Genomic DNA, 19,906 nt, shown 5'->3' on the forward strand with positions numbered 1-19,906 from the left:
ATATAATTTTAGTAAAAAGAAAATTAATGAAAAGGGCTTGAAAACTTTGAGTTTTAATTATAAGGAAAAAATAAAGGGTAAAGTGAATAGTATCATGATTGATTTTTTTTAGTGTAAAAATATGATTTTTCGTTAAAATGAACATTACTGTAAATTTTTCGTTAAAACTCTTAATTAATTAATCGCAATATGTAAGAATTGAGGAACAACGAAAAGCACGACGTCGTTCGCGTCATACTTTGAAGCGCGAAGCGTCACTTTCACCTGAGAGAAGAAATTAAAAGCATCGAATTTCTGGACCGATTTATCAGAAATAAATAGAAAGAAAATCGGCTGAATAAATAATAGAAAAATAAAAGAATTAGGGTTCTTCGTTCTGATAGTACGAATTTGAAGCTCCTTCTTCTTCAATTCCAACCCAGGTACGCAGCTCCTATGATCCCCTGTTTCTTTCTCCAATTTCTTCATATTTTTCTAGTTTACGGGAAAAAAGATATGATTTTGTACGATGCCGCCTAAAATTTCAATTTTTTTGATACAATCGTTTGCGGCAGATGCGCAGAGTCGTAAATTTTACTTTTGACTGATTAGTTTACCGCTATACGATTTTCTGTTCTTGCTTCTTGCCCTAATTTTTTTATTTATATTTTTTAGTTTTTCTGTTTTATTTTTTGTTGGATGAGTAGAAATTTTACTGCTTTTGTACTTAGAAATGAGTGATACCGAAGAGAAGGAGGAAACTGGACATGAATTGCCAGTTGATGCTTCAAATAATGGGAAACCAGAAAATGATCATAACGAGCAGAATAATTCTCCGAATTCTGGAGATTCTGGACCGGTCCAGGAAACCCCGAATCCTGCTGAAAATGGCGAAGTTCTACCCAATAAGACAGACGTGGAGATGACCGCTGATGATAACACTAATGTAGAAGTAGAACCACTGTCCATTTCGCAGCAATCCGATAGGGATTTGCCTCCTCCATCAGTCACAATAAATGGTGGGGACGAACAATTAGTCAAGCTAGATATCGAACCTTTAAAGGAGGAGGGCGAACAATTAGTCAAGCCAGATACTGAATCCTTAAAGGATGATGGCGATCAGTTAGTCAAGCAAGATACTGAACCCGTAGCTGGTGCCAAGAGTGTTGAAGCCCAGGATTTGCCTCAAAGTAATAGTCATGGCTGTGAGGATGGCAACATGGTTTCCACAAGTCTTGCAGAGACTGCTAAACCCACTGTTGGTGTTAAAAATGAAGTTTCTCAAGTGCCGGAGCAGGAATCTGGTGATCCCGTGGAAGAAAGTGGAACTGTGAGTCATAAGGAACCTGTTACGGCTCATGCCGGATCTTCTGATATAAAGGCTGATTCTGGGAGCGGGGAAGAATTGAAGAATAAGGTGGATGAAAATGATATTACTACACCCAAAAGTAATGGAACCCCAAACTCAAAGGGCATGTTCCTTTTAGATGACAGTGACATGTATGAAGGTAATGGTTCTGGAACAGAAGAGGAGCAATCAGTTTTCATGAAGGAGGTGGAAAATTTCTTTAAGGAGAGGAACATGGAATTTAAACCTCCTAAGTTTTATGGAGAGGGTTTGAATTGCCTTAAGTAAGTCTATTCTCATCATTTTTACTGGTTCTGTATTGTTTACTAATTATATGAATGTTAATTATTTTGGCTAATGCATTTCAACTTTTTACTGGGATAAGGCTTTGGAGAGGTGTGACAAGATTGGGTGGCTATGATAAGGTGTGGAGTCTGCATTTTTATTCATATAGTTTAGACACTTATATATAATATGAGTTTTCATTTCCAGAATTATAGTGTTTTCTTGTTGGAAGCTCATATATAATCTGGCTGCTTATTGAAGGTGACCTCAAATAAGTTGTGGCGGCAAGTGGGAGAAGCGTTTAGACCTCCAAAGTAAGGAACAACATCTGCTCAACTCCATTATTATTTACGTAGTGCAAGCTCCATTACTTGGAGATGTGGAAATTTTAGAAGTGCTGTAGTTTGTGGACATGAACGAAGAAAATCCACCCTCCTTAATTCTCTAATAGATATAATCTATGAACACTGAAATTGGGGGACTTCTTTCATTGGCAATACGTTGTTGGTCATTTGGTTCTCCTTTGTTATTCGTAAGGGTCAACTTTGAGATGTTTATGTCTGCCATATTGTTGTGCAAAAAGTCCTTGCTAAAAAGAACATAAAACGTAGATCTATGAAGCATGATAAAAACTTGAAGTAAAGTTAATGTGTTTCTAGGTGTGAAATTTCTTTAGTTCCTATTTAACCCCATCATGATTTGCTGTCTTAGAAAGTGGGAAAGGGGTGGTGTGAGGAGTGGATTAAAAAGGTCCAATAATGTTTACTATGTGTTATAAGATAGTTAAGTTATTTTTCTATTTCTGCTGCAGGACATGCACTACAGTTTCATGGACATTTCGAGGTTTCTATGAGAAGGTATGTGTGCACACACTTGATTGCAAGCTGCATCTTTCTTATGGATTCTCCATAGGTTATTAGTTGCTATGTGTTTGTAATTTCCCACCTGTTCAAATTTGATACTGGATCAAGAATTATGGGATCGGGCAACCATAATCGTAGACTCAATTGCCTCCTATGATTGAGCAAATCTGGGTCTGTCCATCTTCTTGGTGGTTGACCATGTGGATATGTGCTTGAGTGGCCTGTGCTGGAAATTAATTATAAAAGCTTCTATTCGAGTCACTTGTGGTCGCCTCAGTATTTTTATAAGTCCATTATGTCAAATCCCCTTTTAACAGTGATTTGTTAAATATCTTCCTTGGAGTATAACATAATGTTTATATGTTATTCATTATTGGTTGTTCTTGTGTGACTTCAGGCACTCCTAGATTATGAAAGGCATAAATTTGGTACTGAACCACCAATCTCTTCCCTGCCAGAGCCTATGAATATTGATAACCAGGTAAGTTGTGATCTTATGACCCGGGATCTTTTGGTAATGTTTTGTGTATTACTGTATTAGATGATTTTGTGGCGTTTATTTTTATCCCTATTCGGTGGCATGGTGTTTATGCCATTTTGTTCATCTCATGGTAAAATGTTTCATTGAATGAAAATGGTATCCATGTACTGCCGAGAACGTATACATTCATTGTTATTCGCATGAAAAATTTCGACACAGTGAACCATGGCATGTCAACCTTGAAAATTGGTGCAGTTGGTTGCTCAACAAGGAGTTTCTTCAACGACCCCAACACTTAATGCATGCTTGTGGTAATTAGTCTGCAGGGTCAGGTCGAGCAAGAAGGGATGCCGCGGCACGTGCCATGCAGGGATGGCACTCACAACGTATCACTGGGAGTGGTGAAGTCAGTGACCCTATCATAAAGGTCTGGAAAGTATAAAGATTTTTGCCCTCATTTTTTATTTTTATTTTTTTTTTCATTCTCTCCATGTAGAAGTTGGTTCTGATATAGTACTACCATCTCTTCTGTTTCTTTAGGATAAAAATGCTATTTCTTTGCAAAAGCGTGAAAAACAGCTTAAAAGCATTGGTATGGCCTCTCAGTGGAACTGGTGTCCTTTGTAATAATATAATTGGTATATATGGTGTCTTTTGTAATAATATAGTTGGTATATAACTTCTCACCTCAGATTTTGTATGTTGACTTCAGGTTCACTTAAAAGAAAGAAGCCACCTTTTGTGGAGCATGTGGTAAAAGCTGCACGTACTAAAGAATCTAAGTTACAGTTGAGATAATGTTCTATTTTTATTTCATTTGTCTATATCCAATATATCAGGAAATTTTTCAGTGACAGTACACAGTCGACATGTTATCATAGTGTTAACTTGGCTTTTTTTTGTCCGTTTGGGTAGATTGGATGTAGATGTGGTCGATCTTGGACCTCCAGCGGATTGGGTGAAGATCAATGTGCAGAGAACTGTAAGTTTATCCAATACATGTTTGAACACAAGGAAATTTGCATCTGTGGAATTTTCGAGCACCATCCAGTATAATGAGATGTGTCATTTTTGCAGAAAGATTGTTTTGAGGTCTATGCTTTAGTTCCAGGGCTTCTCCGTGAGGAGGTAAGTTTACATGTTCCTGAATCCGTCGCTCTCCTTCCTTTTGCTTTGCTACCGTACGATTCTTTGCATTCTTATAGAGATCATTTGTATATTCTTTTAGAAGACATGGATGCAATCGTTTCTTTTGTTATGTTCTTATTAAGGTGGGAATGGCAGTAAATCATAAGCCACGTTATAAAAACAGGAAGTAGCATAGTTGAAAGATGTTCAGACAAATTTGGGCCCCTTTGGGAGGATCACAAAACCACAGCCAATTTGTGCTGCACTCAACTAACTGCTTTGAGCTGGGGAAAAAGGGAAAAGATAAAAAAAAAATTGCTGTTTAAAAATGAACCAACTTTCATCAATCTCCCTTTTTTTTAAATGTGAGAACGGAGGAACCCGGCAAGTAGCCTGCTGATAACTTCTCTAGGCTGTTTCTTTGAGAGCTGTCGCTAAATTATGCCTTGGTAGAGTACGTACATGTTTGCATATCAAGGCATCTATTATCAGTTTTTGGATTTTGTACTCATGAAAGGGGAAAAAAAGCTTTAGAATCTAAAATTGAGTTGAGAAGTCCTGCTTGATATTTGTTTGATGTGTAAAATATTAGGTTTCTGTTTCGGTAATTACATTGCTTATCCTATTCTTTTGGAAATCAATCTCAGGTGCGTGTTCAATCAGATCCAGCTGGACGACTGGTTATAAGTGGAGAACCTGAGCATCCTGATAATCCATGGGGTGTCACGGCTTTCAAAAAGGTGTGTTTCTTTTTCTCTGTGGCTGCTGTCTAATGTCAAAAAACTGCTGTCTAATGTCAAAAAACCACGGTCATAAAGATCGGACTTCATATCTTTCACTTTAGCTTTCTTGACATGTTACAGGCTTAAACATTTTTAAACAGCAAAGGTGATTGATATGGTATTTGGCTTCGTGAACAGGTTGTCACCTTACCATCAAGAATTGATCCACACCAGACATCAGCTGTGGTCACCCTGCACGGGCAGTTGTTTGTTCGTGTTCCGTTCGAGCAGTCGGATCAGTAGCATTTCATGATGCCTGTCCATGCTTGACCATCAGGCTCTTCTGTAGAAATTAGACAGACTCTAGCAACCGTAATCAGGCCAAGTTAGCTAGTTTAGTTGGTTATAATCCACTAGGTCAGTACAGGTTATAACCTAACCGTTGTACTTATTTACCAACATGTTCAGTTACATGGCTAGGAATCCTCTTCTTCATTCATTTTCTTGAAGATGTAACATTATTTCGGGAAGATACGCACTCAGATACGTGTTGAGCGCGCATGTTCGACTGCTATGTTGAATTTGTGCTCTTCAGATCAATCATATCTAAGTTTTTAAAGATGAAAGATGAAGATAAATAACAGATCAATGAATGTCACAGCCAAAAAATAATAATGATTACTATAAGACTGCCCCATTTGAAGATAATTGTACATTCTGAAAGGGCATTTCGTAAGGCAAAAGAAAATGCATTCCGTAAATTTGAGTAACACAGCAAAATCATGAACGGGTTGTAAAACTGGCGATTGACATCATACAAAAGACGGAAACAGGTGACCGAGGACCTTCACGGGCTAGTCGCCATTGATGCCAAGTCCAACTCTTCGTCGGAATCAATCACTTCTTCGAAATTGTAAAAGGGGTTTGCCTGCAATGGAAGCTCCAAGTAAGAACGAAAATATTTTAAACATGAACATTCGACTCCAACGCGAAACTAAAAACTACCTTTGGTCTTGGAGTGATTGCTTCAAAGCTATGAAATACAGGATTATCGAAGTTCGGGGGTTCTAGAACAATGTAAGCCCCTTTATTTCTGTACCTCTCTTCTGTCCCCTGAGTGACAGAGGAAAAAAAAAAAAAAAAAAGTGATATTAATTGATATGAAAACATTAGCGTGTTGGTACGAGTCAGGTTCTAATGTCCAGTGACAACGAAAGCACAATATAATAAACTCGAAGACTCAATCAAGAGTAAAGAAAGGATAGCAGCATACCTCAATGGAGATGGAACAGTTAAACGAATAATCAATTGCCATACATTTCAACACGCAAAAGCACATTTCACGTGCTGTGTGACATACACAAAAGCACAAAAGCACCATTTTGAATGACATGTTTAACAGCACCCAATCTACTTTAAAAGGGGATGGATATAAGAAGGAAACATGTAAAAGCCCATCAACACAATCATACATGCATCAAGTAAACTTTGCAGCGCAATTTGGCAAAGGAAAACCGTATACTGCCAACAGCCAATAAATGAACAGTTATGCCAAGAATTCACTAAAAACCGAGTTAGTGAATACCAATCTCAAAGAATGCTACACAAACCTGGAATTGTGGGTAGTCTGGAGCACTAAACAAAGTAATCAGCTTCCCGGACTCCACAATGTGATCTATGGTGTAACCGTTATCCATCCCACCAAGACCTGGCCGCTTTTCCCGCGCATCTGGACCTTCATGCGATCTGATAATCAACTGTCGTTTTAACAAATATAGAATAACCCAAATCTTAGTATTGCATCTCGACTATGATTGCTAGTCATGCAAATATAACACAACTAAACGTAAAAAGAGAGTAGAAAGAAATCATCACATGCTTATTGTGGGAGAGAAACATAAAGTGCAACAGCCTCTGAGCAGTTTAGAAACATTACAGCTGCTAGTCATTTTTAAAGAGAATTAAAAACTAGGTATTTTCTTTCTTAACTAGTAAAATTCTAACGAAAGACATAGTCGAACCCTACCAACCATCTACCTATTGAGCCAAGGCCAAGGTGGTTAAAAATTATCAAAGCCAACAACAAACCCATAAGCACCTCCATACTCATACACAAGCCTTAACTGTCATCACGTAACTAGGACATACAAAAATACTCGGTGGTAATAACCTATTTGTCATCAACCCTATATTAGGGTTGCAAATTGATCATCCGGCTGATATTATTTCGACTAACCAGCTTAACATGGCTAGTAAATGCTAAGTTAACGCGTTGTCGACCCTTTGCCACCATATTTGAAAACAAAATGTTACCCTAAATTTAAATTCTCAAAAGGAAAAATAGTTATTGGCTAATTGCTATCCAGCCATCACTGCACTTGGAACACAGCAGTACCAAAATTAAATTAAAAGTTTTGTTCCAAAAAAAGAAACGTGATTTGTCTCGATTTGTCTCTAGATTACAATTGAAGCATGCAATGCTTTGCAGTCGTATTACGTTATCAATTGAACGCATCACTTAGCAACGAAGAAGAAGCAATTCACCATAAAGCAAACAAGAAAAAACATACTCTTAAAAATCAAAGTATCAACATTATATCCTAAAATGAATATTTTTCCATAAGTACTGTGTAAGTAAACTAACACTCAATTGCCTAAGACTAGAAATGTAGATTCCCAATCTTGCTATTACCTTGAGTTGAAACTTCTTGAGAAAATCCTCAGTGCAGTCAGGACCCCAAAGCAGACCAATGCCTCTCTCTTTATTCGGAGAAAGACCGGGCTTCATGGAGGGATCCGACCACAGCACATCACCAGGAATCAAGTTCGAACCTTCCCATGGAGGATCAAGAACCGATCTTCGAGCCTTATTTAATTCTTCAAAGGATCCAAGAGACAATGTACTACTGGGATCAGGATTGAAAGCTATCCTCCTATTCTTCTTTCCTTTCGATCTCTTGGGGGTCGCCGGTGTGCTGCGAAACAGCCCGCCATGAGCAGTATATACATATTTACCAACCATGGAGGTTAAGGGAAGACCTTCAAAGCACCCAAGACATTTTCGGTACACATGCTTCCCTTTATCTCCATACTTTGTCAGTACTTCCTTCTCGAATCCGTAAACCGAAGTGCAGTATTTCGATTCATGATTTCCTCTTAAAAGATAAACACTTCTGGGCAAAAACACCTTCCAAGCTAATAAAATTAAGAAGCTTTCTAGACCCCAAGCCCCTCTGTCAACGTAATCGCCATTGAAGACAAAAAATCGGTTTTCTGATGGAAACCCAGCATCATTTAAGAGAAAAAGGAGGTCGTGCAGCTGACCGTGAAGGTCTCCGACGACCACCACGGTAGATTCGGGGCCTAACTGATCGACAGCGACACAATTGGCCTCTTTGTGGAGGATCTTGGATGCGCAGAGGACCAAGCTATCGAAAACCTCTACGGGAAACACGTCGGGCAACTGGGTCGGGTCCAGATTTCTGGATGCCCAATCAAAAACGGACATGAGGTTTCGGACCCATTCGAGACTGAGCTTTCCGTCAGCCGGCCAACCAACTGGGGTTTCCGGATTAGGCCCCAGCGGTGATGGGTTGTTTTCGGATTCGGAGTTGGCGACAGCGGAAGACGCCGAATTGGAGACCGGCGGCGGTGCTGCTGCTAATACTTCTGCAACTTCTTGAGATGCAGATGGAGCAGGAGCCACTGCTGCAATCTCTGCATCTGAATTGCTTGACATCTTTGACCAAACCCTAAAAAAATACGAATTAAATGTGCATGTTTATGAATTTATATACATGAATTCGTCTGGGAATTTTGCAGAATACATAGTAATACACAGTGTACTTCTAATTGTTGCTCCAGTTTATACACATAATTAATTTTGATTAATATGTCAATTTTTTTTAATTTAAATCATTGTTTGGGAAGTGCAACAGTCACTTCTCCTTCAATTTTTCACGAATTCGGATATTTTGGGATTCGTGAATCGTGTCCGTTCATCGTATATCGTGCGGTTATTAATTATTTTAAATATTTTATTTGAAAATTGAATACAAATAATAACTGATAAAAACTGATTACACAATATACGATAAACAAACATAATTTATAAATTTTTATAATCCTAACCAAAAGAATCAGGATCCGTTGAATTATTCACAGCTAATTTGTCATAAAAGAATTAATTGCCGCGTCAGTGCTCGCCCTAGTTGAAGCAAAAGTGAAACGTCCAAACTTTGCTGAGTTGGAATTTGGTATTGTACATCCAATTATGCATCATTTGCATCTCTATGATCACGTTGTCCGTCAATACTATAATGTTATGTATATTTATATTTTTATGTAATATTATATTACTAGTTTAGAAAGGGATTATGTTTGAGTTGACGTGCAAATCTCACTCATAATTTAAAGTACAATAATATTTTGTGTGTCTATTTTTTTTCTAGGATAAGATGTTTTATTCAAAATAACATAAGATCATACAAAAAATGACGCAAAACAACTTAGTCCAAAGCCCGTGCTTGAAAATCAAGAAGCAAAAGTATCATTCATTTTCTACGTATTTTGAAAATGTTTGTACATGACTTAAAGTTATAAATGCTACATAATTGGTCCTTTAGACTTTAGTACATCAAATTAATTATAATATTCCATTCGTCCAAATTATTAAGTTAAAAGTTAATTCTTATACATGAGGTGAGGTTACATGAACGTTATATAAATGTTACGTATGTCAACTTTCATTTCTCCGTCCATTGGTACTTCTATAAGGTTAAGATTTTCTTTCCTAAAAAACAAGTTACTTATTGTGACAAGACTTTGTTCTTGGTCAACCGTAAGACATTTGTTAACCACTTAACCTAGTGTACTTCTATGTATGTAAGTAAATTGGGAGCATCTGAGTACTACATTAAACAAATAAAGACGACAAGTCAACTTACCGATGATGGAAGCATTCCAAAAATTTAAGGAAGTTTTAACGAAAAGCCCACGGTACTGTTCATTTTAACGAAAAATCATATTTTTACACTAAAAAGTCAATCCGGTACTATTCACTTTACCCTTTATTTTATTCTTATTGTCAAAATTCAAAGTTTTCAAGTATTTTTCATTAGTTTTTCTAAAATTTAATCGGACATCAACTTTTGAAACATAGGCCCAAGACAGGCCCTAAGCCTGGTCAGATTCATTGAACTCAAACGATTCTTGAAACCCAGGGAAAAATATGTAACCCTGTATAACTTATAAGGCCCAAACTTGGACTAATGAACAAGCGACCCTTATTGGCCAATTTTTGTTTTTTCTCTACATTTTTTTCACTACAACGTTATATCCACACTAAAAGTGGGAGCTTTGAGCTAAATTACACAGAGGTCAACCATAATAATTTAGTTCAAATTTGTCATTAAAGAAAATCGAACTTAAAATCTCTTACTTACTAGTAAAAAAGATTATCACTAGACCATACTTTTAAATATCACATTCCTCTTCGATGCCAGCGCTGTGCGCTTTTTTCCTTTTTTTAAGTTTAAATAATTCGCAGGTTTTAAAAAAAAAAAAAATTTGGTTGAATGAAACTAACCGTTGATAGATACTTGAATCTTTAATTATTTTTAACTACACTCCCTGAAACTCCATTTTGATCTCATTTTGTTTTTTGTTACTCAAAAGTCACCACTTTACTCCTTGAAACTCCAAATTCGCTCCACTTTGACTTGTGGACTCTCTCTTCACCCTAAAACTTATAAGTCAACTCCTAAAACATATGTGAAATCCAATACCCACTAAGACTATATCATATCTGCAATAAATTTGATTATAAATCTCCATTATGCGTTAACATTCAACAATTAGAGAATATTAAGTTTATATAAAATTGAAGAGGTGAAAACAAAAATTAAATTGATTAGCCTAGCGCACCTAAATCAAACCTACATAAGAATTAACAGATCTAAGGCAATGTTGAGCGGGTTTTGAGTTTTAAAAAGACAAATTTCGAGTTTCATGGGACAAAATGGGATCAAAATTGAGTTACAGGAGGCAAAGTGGAGCGTACCTTGAATTTCAGGGAGTAAAGTGGCAATTTTTTAGTTATAAAGAGTAAAGGGAAATTAAAATCGAATTTCAGAGCCATAGCTAAAAATAAGCCTTAAAGCAATTCTATATATATATATATATATATATATATATATATATATATATATAAAAGGTGTTAATCTTCATTAACATACATAAGCTTGAGCTAACATTACTTAAATGATATTTAGACATGTAGTTTTCAATAAGATTTGAGACATCTTTAATCGAGTAAATTTTCTATTTGTCTTCCCACTAACCTAATTAAAATCCGAAAATATCCAAATTAAATTACTCAAGAATAATCATGCATAACAAGTCTTCTCAATGTTAGAATTGTCGCGTAATTAAAAAATTGTGACCAAATAAAACACATGTACTTGTTTTATTAGTTTTCATTTTTCCTTCTCATGGAATAGTCCTCCAAATGGAAGGAAGAACGTTCTTACCGTCATGGTGGTTTAAGGATTGCCACTTGAATCCGTCATCATCGGCCACGTCACTCTGGATAATATTTTAGGGTTTTGCTTCTTCTAATCTTCTGAAAGATGGGTTACCAACAAATATATTTTTCGATGCGAACGTTGATCAAACATCCACCCTTTTACAAGTTAGAAGTTCCAACGTTGTGGGAGGGCCACGACAACCCTCTCTGTGTCTAAAAAATTGTACCGAATTCTAACCATTTGAATTGTTACGTTTATATATCGTTTATTATAAACAAATGGATTAATTTATGGTGGCAAATGTCAATCTGCATTCCAATTTCACCGTGATTTGATTAAATTCCTAATTTCTAATGACTTTCTTCTGTATTAAAACTCGTGCCTTGACTTCCCATGCACATCACGCAAATTCACATACCTACTAGTTCCCATTACGATTCGGCGAGGGATAGTCAAACCGTGCAGAAAAAATTTGAGTCTCACCGATTTATCGTGATCGATACAATGAATATCTCGGATAATGTGTGAGATAAGAAAACTTTTCAATGCAAGATTTATCTGTTCATATTTCGGATATATTGAAAAATCTATCCACCGTTCATAATGCATATATTTTGACAAAAAAAAAAAAATACACATGTACGTGGGTGGCTTCCAAATACTAGCGTGGTAGACTCCTAGTTACTTGATAATTGCAGGGAAAGTTTCTGGGTGTCATCATAAGATGGATACACATAATCATTGTTCTTGGGTGTCATCTTGGGTGTCATCATAAGATGGATACACATAATCATTGTTCTAAAAAAATTTGTCAAACACTGTGCCTAGACCCCACCTAGATTCTAAGCGGCTAGCCACTACTCACTTAATACTTAGACATTTGAAAATTAAGAAATGATGCCTAAACTTGCTTAGGTGTCCATCTAGGCATCCGCATAGGTCGAGATTCTCCTTTAGACAGAAAATTGATAATTTATTTTTTTAATAAAATGTAAGAGACATATTAAATACTTGGATGAAGACTGGTGTTTCATATGTTTTCAATATATTCTGATACTTTATAACCTATATGTCATTTTATTTTTCATTTTATTATTCTAATACAAGTATATATATATTTTCAAATATAAACATGCACTTATTTATATGATATATAATAAAATTACTTAAATTCGCCTAATCCACTTGGGTCTCTGCCTAGCCACTTAAGCCCTAGGTAGCGTGTTTAGAACCTTGCATGAACACACAAGATTGGTGAGACACTTTAACGACTCCATAATGCATACGTTTGACAAATTAAGCAAAATATCTCCTCACGAATCATTTATGATAGAGTGAGTTCTGCATCGGTGGCCGGAGCTGGCCATCCCCGGCACTCTTCTTCCTACCATAACGACAACGTCCGTAAAAAACGTTGAGAAAGTTGATAACCAACAAGGAAAATGTCATTTATTTTGTCACATCTTTTCACCTTTTACTCATCTACTGATTTATCGGTTTGTAATTTTCCTTGGTTTTGTCTATGATAGATTTGTTTGGATGGATTTAATAAAGTTCCCTCAATATTTATACAATATTTAATAAAATAAATAACAATTTTAATATGCTAAAACTGAGATTAACGATTAATATTTATTTCACTAAAGCAGCCTAGCTAGTGACTTTTTTTTTTTATTGTGTTTGAAAATTGAAAGATACTGTTACTATTATTTATCAAAACCCTATTAAAAAGTGAATCACTCTACCAAAAAAGCCAATTCATAAGTCCATCGAAACCCTAATGTATCCTTGAAAGATATTATTACTCTTATTTATCAAAACCCTAATTAAAAAAGTTAATCACTTTACCAAAAAAGCAAGTTCGTAAGTCTATAAAAACCCTAATGTATCCTTGGAAGATATTATTACTCTTATTTATTTATTAAAACCCTAGTAAAAAAGTTAATCACTCTACCAAAAAAAACCAATTCATACATCTATCATGACCCTAATGTATCCTTAAAAGATATATTACTCTTATTTATCAAAACCCCAATAAAAAAGTTAACCACTCTACCAAAAAGCCAAATCATAAGTCTATCAAAACCCTAATGTATCCTTGAAAGATGTTATTACTCTTAATTATTTATCAAAACCCTAATAAAAAAAAGTTAACCACTCTACCAAAAAAGCCAATTCACAAGTCAAACAATGTTAGAATTTAGACCACCCTAAAACGTAGGATTATATTAGATTACCAGTTTGCGAGGGCTTTGTCCCCACGGATCACTGAATCGAATCAACTTTGTCTAATAATTTGGCTACTTTACTCACCTAATTTGAAAAGGGACACTTGGATTTCCTCTTTCTTTTGTCCCCCTTATGGCCTCCATTCATATCAATTATTCAAAACTAAGCTTTCTCTTAAACAAATGTATATAATCCACGAGCTATTCATCTAAAAAGAAAAAGCTATTCACCTTAAACTTCACTATATTTTGAATATAACGAGTTATTCATTATAATTCAATCCGACATACCAAATCAGATGCCTAAAATATCTTAAATAGTTACAGCTCGTTTGTCATTTCCTTGTCGGGTATGAAGCCAGACGGTGTCATTTTATGTATTTAATAATGATGTGATTCCACAGTCCACCCACTTGACAGTGCCGTCCAAAAATCTAAGCACTCCATCGACATTTCCAAGGCCCTTCCCTCCAAACCAAACCCCTCCTCCTTAATCATCACCCTCACCATCCAAAAAGTCGTCCTTCAACCTTATTTATATATATATATATACCCCTACACCACAAAACATATTCACATTGCTTCTGGAAAAACTTCACAAACCCCCTCCCCAACCCAAAACCAAATGACAAACATGGGACACATGAGCTACAACAGAGTCGGAAATAGCAGACCAAACAGAGGATTCCGGCTAAACCATAGAAGATTTTCCGTCTCCAGGCTCCTACGTGCCCGGTTCGTGTGTTTGTTCAGATTCTTAAGGTGTTCGTTCAGATTCTTAAGGTGTTCATATGGGCAAGCTCTGCAGTGTCTAAAGAAAAGTATGGGAAGAAATATTCCTGGGACTAGTAGTCCCGGTACTAATTATGGCCCTAGTAGTATCAAGAGGAACAGCAGCAGCAGCAGCAGTAGCAGAAGGAGTTTGGTCACTAAAGAGATGAAACAAAAGAAGGGACGGTCGGGATCAGCTGATTGCTGCAGACTGAGATCATATGGACGGTCCAATTCTTTCTATGCAGAAGCCATTGCTGACTGTTTGGAGTTCATCAAAAGGTCTTCTGTTTCTGTTGATCAAAACCCCTAGTTTTTTTTTTTATGTTATGCTTTGTGCTACAACATATATATATATATATATATATATATATATTTATATTATTTGCTTGCGCCGGAAACTTGCTTTTGTTTTTTCTCGGTCTCTCTGTACATCTGATCTTGGTCAGGAGTTTTGGTTTTTTTTGGAGGTGACATGAATTTAGTGTAAAAAGTTTGATAAATTAATGTCAAAATTAGAAGATTTTTATTTTTTGTTTTCTATCTCGATTTTGTATCGTGTTCTGGCTGATTCTAATTGTGTTCATGTCGAAGAAATACCACCTCTATTGAGGATTAATTTGGTAGTGAGATTCTATGGTGGGTGGCAACCTTTTGGGAAGGTTCATAGTAGGTTGAATGCAGATTCAATTAACACCTAACATGTTTTTATATTATCTGTATTTTGCTGACGGAAGAAAATAAAAACAACAGGGCAAAAAGAAAACAAAAGGAAATTTCTTTGTTGAAATTAAGACGAGAAAAAGAAAAGTTGTGGGATTCATATTTGAAAAAGGGTGTCCCCTGCCCACCATCTAATTGTTTAAATCGAGGATTAAAGCAAAAGTCCAATATTAACAGCACTAATTGATGTTGAATAACCCACTAATTGACCACTTTTTTTTGGTTTTAAAATGGTAAAGAGGCCTCGGTTATCTGTGAATTGGACTCCAGTCCCCAGAGGCCCAAAATAGTATCATTTGGGCTTTAATTACAAGATTATCACTAATAAATCCCGAGTTTTCGACCCAAAAAAATGAAGAATGGAGCCCAGTGGACCAAAAACATAAGCCTATAGTTCTCTAACGACAAGTGAAATTAAATGAAGAATGGAGCCCTGTGGTTTAGGAAAACACTACTGATGCAATGGTGTGATTTTAAAAGTCTGAGAGCGATAATTCTGTATATCTCAGACTCACGAGACTCATTCATTCCACTCTACAATTGAACTCACTCTTAAGTGACTCAATTTTTCTCGCCCACCGTATGTGTATCATTCCAACTTCTTAGAATTAAACTCGCATTTTCATGCTCACTTAAACCGTATGAAATTGTTAGAAGAACAATAAGTTGGAGTATGGGCTTGTGTTTTGGTGAAGTAGCAAAGCAAAGAACAAAGGTTACTTGCCCTGTTCACAAGACGCTCAATTCTTGCTTACCAAGTAACCGTGTCTCCATATTCCCCTCCAAAGCACTGGTCTATAAATAAACGACAAACAAAATCAATATCCAATTATTAATAGCAACGGATTTTTCTCGTCACAAATTGTTTTTTGCGGCAGAAGGCTCGTGCTGTTGAAATAAAACACGTTTCTCTTTTGTCTCGTTTATTTTGTTTGACCCGTTCCATTGACTGGGGCGCAATACGACGTGTCGTTTTTTAGAGATGAGATTTTGCTCAAACCCACAGGAGGTGCTGAGCCTGCTGAGAAGAGCTTGCAGCGCAGTTGGAGTAGCCGCAGCCGCCTCTCTCTCCTCGTCGCCTTCGTCGTCTTCCGCTTCCACGTCAACAGCACCGAAGCTAGCCTCTGCCATGGACGGCCTCAATACCCTAAGGACCAAGGTCTGCATAATCGGCAGCGGCCCGGCGGGGCACACCGCCGCCATCTACGCCGCCCGGGCAGAGCTTAAGCCGATTCTGTTTGAGGGCATGATGGCCAACGACATCGCCCCCGGTGGCCAGCTCACCACCACCACCGACGTCGAGAACTTTCCGGGTTTTCCCGACGGAATCCTTGGGTACGATCTCATGGACCGGTGCCGAAAGCAGTCCATCCGTTTCGGCACTGAGGTGTTCACTGAAACGGTCAACAAGGTCGACTTCTCGACCACTCCGTTCAAGATCTTCGCCGATGAAAGGACCGTCCTGGCCGATTCCGTCGTCGTCGCCACCGGAGCCGTCGCCAAGCGCCTTCCATTTCCTGGCTCCGAGGAGTACTGGAACCGCGGGATTTCGGCTTGCGCGGTGTGCGACGGCGCCGCCCCGATATTTCGTAACAAGCCGCTGGCGGTGATCGGAGGTGGTGACTCGGCGATGGAGGAGGCGAATTTTCTGACCAAGTACGGATCAGAAGTGCACATAATTCACCGGAGGGACACGTTTAGGGCTTCGAAAATTATGCAGAATCGGGCGCTGAGCAACCCGAAAATCCGGGTGGTGTGGAACTCGGAGGTGGTGGAGGCTTACGGCGAAGGGAAAGGGCCTCTGGCGGGGCTCAAGGTGAAAAACGTGGTGACTGGGGAGGTATCGGATTTGAAGGTTTCGGGACTGTTTTTCGCAATTGGGCACGAACCGGCGACCAAGTTTTTGGACGGGCAATTGGAGCTCCATGCTGATGGGTATGTTGCCACGAAGCTGGGGACTACGCAGACCAGCGTAAAAGGGGTTTTTGCCGCCGGAGATGTTCAGGACAAGAAGTACAGGCAGGCTATCACTGCCGCCGGAAGTGGTAACTCTTCTTCCTTTTCTAAGTACTAAACAAAGATGTCTACTTTGAAATGCAATTTGAAATTGCTCTGTGAAATGTTTAGTTTATGATTTATCAGCTTTTGTGTTGCTTGTATTTCAATTAAGAAGCCCTACTAATTGAGTTGCATGTTAAGATCGAATTGCTAACAGAGACAAAATCACTACATGCTAAGGAAATGCTCACTTACCGAGAGGTTGAACTTCAAATTGACATGTTTTACAGTCTATGTTACGTGTTGCCAAACTGTCATTCACGTTCAAACATTCATTTCACTTGATCGTTTGAAATTTCGAATAGATAGTAATCTTCTTGCAAGGCATTTTGGCAATTACACATTTCCTTTCCCTTGCATTTTGTGATTTGCTTATTCTATCAATTTATTAGATAATTGTCAGGATGCAATTTGTTCTTCCCTTTCCCTGATGGACTGGAGGCATTTCGGTGATTTCTGCTTGTACACATGTATTGGTAACTTTGTGTGGACAGATTTGGATTAAACATTGTTCCTCATTTGCCAGCTGACTTTTGTGCATAAATCTGTTTCGTTATCTGGTTGAAATGACTACTGAAAATTTTTGCTTTTATTTGGTAGTATGATCAGTTATCTTTTATGTGTTGCATTGAACTCTTATTTGTTTATTCATGAACTCTTATTTGTTTATTCATTTTTCTTTTCTCATGCTTGATGTTACCACAATGACAACAAACTTCAGTAGGGCTATCTTACTAGGGTAACTCTTATATTGAGTAGAACTAGTGTTTGGTTTAGAGGACCAAACTATGGGGGGATTTCATGCTTTCATGAGAGATGCCGTACATTTGAAGTGGTTGGGGTGTCCTACTTAAGTTTTTTTCATGAATTAAACTCCTACTATAGGGGTAGGGGATCTTGAGCTATGCTATTCATAGCCAGCTTCCTGACGCTGAATAGCTAAGAAGCTGTCGGAAATATACAAATAGATTGACTTCGAGCTTCAGCTGAACCCACCCTTCTAAGTTAGGTTTATCCATGCGGGGGACTTGATTTCATCCTGCCCCTTGCTGAGCTTCACCTAAGTGCACCAGGTAAAGGTTTGCCAAATTTTAATTTCCAAAGACTTTCTAAGTTACTCAAGGTTGTTTCGAGGCTTGGTGAATTGAGCTTGGACACGGAATGATGCATTTGCACAACTTTTTCTCCAATTCAGCAAGCTTGCTTACACAACCAGATAAATTCATAAGGATGCATGAAGTTGAGTTGGATGGATGGTTGCCTGCCTGTTGTGTTTTCTGAGATTTGGCTGGCCTTTCGCATAAAACTATTTAGTTGATGACTTTGCCTGGCACCGTTATCAAGCTCGTCTAGATAATTTTGGTCAACTTTATATTTCTTCATGCGTGTAAATGAGCACGCAGAGAACATTAAATGTAGTCTTCTTCATATATTCAAACTGTGTTTTTAAGTGCATTATAAGACGTTTAGTTTTTGCAATCTCTGAGACTTGATTTCTTTCATTCCTGTAATGGCGCAGGATGCATGGCAGCCTTGGAAGCAGAACATTACTTGCAAGAGATTGGATCCCAGGAGGGTAAGAGTGATTGACTACCTTCGATTGGCGAGGAATCTAAGCGATGCTCGGTTAGAAGCAAATTTTAATCAACAGCAGGATAAAGAAAAAAACTCGATTTGGAACCAATAAATGTTTATCATTTGGTTGCAAGAAAATGATCTAGAAAATCACGGAATGTTGGAACCGAAGATTTGCAGTAATTATTCAAGTATTTTATTTGTTTTACAGTGTTAGTGTTGTAGGATTCGTTCATAATTCGCATATGAACATGTTCATGGCATGGCATCTGGGAACGAAGAGATCGTGTGCTTTGTATGCTTAGGATGGATAGAAAAATGGCTTGAAGATTTAGTAATTTTTCGTTATTTGGCATCCAAAATTTGGTTGATTTTTATTTTTTATTTTTTGAGCAAACGATATTATATACGCAAGGGAGAATGGGTGGGCTTAACCTCACAATGAGCTAGCAATAATGTTGTTCAAACTCGTCTTTGGCGAGGATTGAACTTAAGACCTTTCACTCACAAGTCGAGAGGAATATCATTAGACCATAGTACTAAGTGAATATCATTAGACCATAGTACTAAGTGGTTAAAATTTGGTTGAATTGAATAGATTATGCAACATCAATAGCCACTGCCACCGCCACCACTCTCGTCCTCCTCCATCCGCCATCCCAGGAGCTCCTATCGTAGTTACAATCCACCACACCAATCCTCTCCTATAGGCTACACCATATTACTTGTCATTGAATATTCAAACATTGTGTCCTTGTTGCTCCAAATTTTTTATTCCGAGAATGGATACAATATTCCCTGTACCCCTCCCCCCAGAACGATAAAGTTGGAAGATGGGTTATTCATGTATCTTATGCATTAAAAAGGAGAAAAATCAGATTGAAAAACTATCAAAATTGAAGCCCACAAGCCACAATTATCAAACTAAAGTTTGACGGGTGATCAAGGAGAGGAGGAGACGGATGAGGAGGTGGTGGCGGTGATGGTGGTTGAAGGAAAGTTGGACCGGGGAGTGGGGTTGGATGCGGCTAATGTGATCTTTTATTGTTAGTTTTTCTTATTATTTTGATTTTTAAAGTGTGTTAATTTCTAAGTTAATAGGTGGGACATGTGTCAAACAATTAGAAAAGAGACAAAAACGGAAACAACAGACCTGCAACTAGATGAAAATGGGAAAATTTGGTGTTGGATGGGTTCGGGATCCTAATAGGTACTACT

General features: G+C 37.6%; 3 protein-coding genes across 3 annotated transcripts; 2 read left to right on the forward strand and 1 right to left on the reverse strand.

Moving 5' to 3' along the window:
• The first annotated feature begins 245 nt into the window (after positions 1-245).
• On the forward strand, positions 246-5,425 carry LOC137733990 (AT-rich interactive domain-containing protein 6-like). The gene is made up of 13 exons (XM_068473219.1): positions 246-422; positions 711-1,611; positions 1,713-1,752; positions 1,874-1,926; positions 2,424-2,469; positions 2,873-2,956; positions 3,276-3,383; positions 3,497-3,548; positions 3,669-3,744; positions 3,872-3,938; positions 4,034-4,084; positions 4,732-4,824; positions 5,005-5,425. Exons 2-13 carry the CDS (start codon positions 713-715, stop codon positions 5,107-5,109), a joined length of 1,674 nt encoding a protein of 557 aa, XP_068329320.1. The 5' UTR covers positions 246-422; positions 711-712; the 3' UTR covers positions 5,110-5,425.
• Positions 5,426-5,455: 30 nt separating this feature from the next.
• On the reverse strand, positions 5,456-8,655 carry LOC137733999 (serine/threonine-protein phosphatase 7-like). Its single transcript, XM_068473231.1, has 4 exons — positions 7,499-8,655; positions 6,417-6,563; positions 5,812-5,919; positions 5,456-5,734 (listed from the first exon to the last, which is right to left on the reverse strand). Exons 1-4 carry the CDS (start codon positions 8,543-8,545, stop codon positions 5,654-5,656), a joined length of 1,383 nt encoding a protein of 460 aa, XP_068329332.1. The 5' UTR covers positions 8,546-8,655; the 3' UTR covers positions 5,456-5,653.
• Positions 8,656-16,022: 7,367 nt separating this feature from the next.
• On the forward strand, positions 16,023-19,026 carry LOC137740944 (thioredoxin reductase NTRB-like). The gene is made up of 2 exons (XM_068480751.1): positions 16,023-17,100; positions 18,633-19,026. Exons 1-2 carry the CDS (start codon positions 16,038-16,040, stop codon positions 18,701-18,703), a joined length of 1,134 nt encoding a protein of 377 aa, XP_068336852.1. The 5' UTR covers positions 16,023-16,037; the 3' UTR covers positions 18,704-19,026.
• Positions 19,027-19,906: the final 880 nt, after the last annotated feature.

This window comes from Pyrus communis, chromosome 1 (genome assembly GCF_963583255.1).
Source record: "Pyrus communis chromosome 1, drPyrComm1.1, whole genome shotgun sequence".
NCBI classification, from domain to species: domain Eukaryota; kingdom Viridiplantae; phylum Streptophyta; class Magnoliopsida; order Rosales; family Rosaceae; genus Pyrus; species Pyrus communis.

What these genes read in the sequence shown, in the direction of transcription:
- LOC137733990 (XM_068473219.1), top strand. Translation starts at nt 713, where the DNA reads ATGAGTGATACCGAAGAGAAGGAGGAAACTGGACATGAATTGCCAGTT. An exon ending in AAAACAGCTTAAAAGCATTG is followed by an intron (nt 3,549 to 3,668) that starts GTATGGCCTCTC and finishes TGTTGACTTCAG; the next exon opens with GTTCACTTAAAAGAAAGAAG. An exon ending in GTGTCACGGCTTTCAAAAAG is followed by an intron (nt 4,825 to 5,004) that starts GTGTGTTTCTTT and finishes CTTCGTGAACAG; the next exon opens with GTTGTCACCTTACCATCAAG.
- LOC137733999 (XM_068473231.1), bottom strand. Translation starts at nt 8,545, where the DNA reads ATGTCAAGCAATTCAGATGCAGAGATTGCAGCAGTGGCTCCTGCTCCA. An exon ending in TCAAGAAGTTTCAACTCAAG is followed by an intron (nt 6,564 to 7,498) that starts GTAATAGCAAGA and finishes TTAAAACGACAG; the next exon opens with TTGATTATCAGATCGCATGA. An exon ending in CAATCACTCCAAGACCAAAG is followed by an intron (nt 5,735 to 5,811) that starts GTAGTTTTTAGT and finishes CTTCCATTGCAG; the next exon opens with GCAAACCCCTTTTACAATTT.
- LOC137740944 (XM_068480751.1), top strand. Translation starts at nt 16,038, where the DNA reads ATGAGATTTTGCTCAAACCCACAGGAGGTGCTGAGCCTGCTGAGAAGA. An exon ending in TATCACTGCCGCCGGAAGTG is followed by an intron (nt 17,101 to 18,632) that starts GTAACTCTTCTT and finishes GTAATGGCGCAG; the next exon opens with GATGCATGGCAGCCTTGGAA.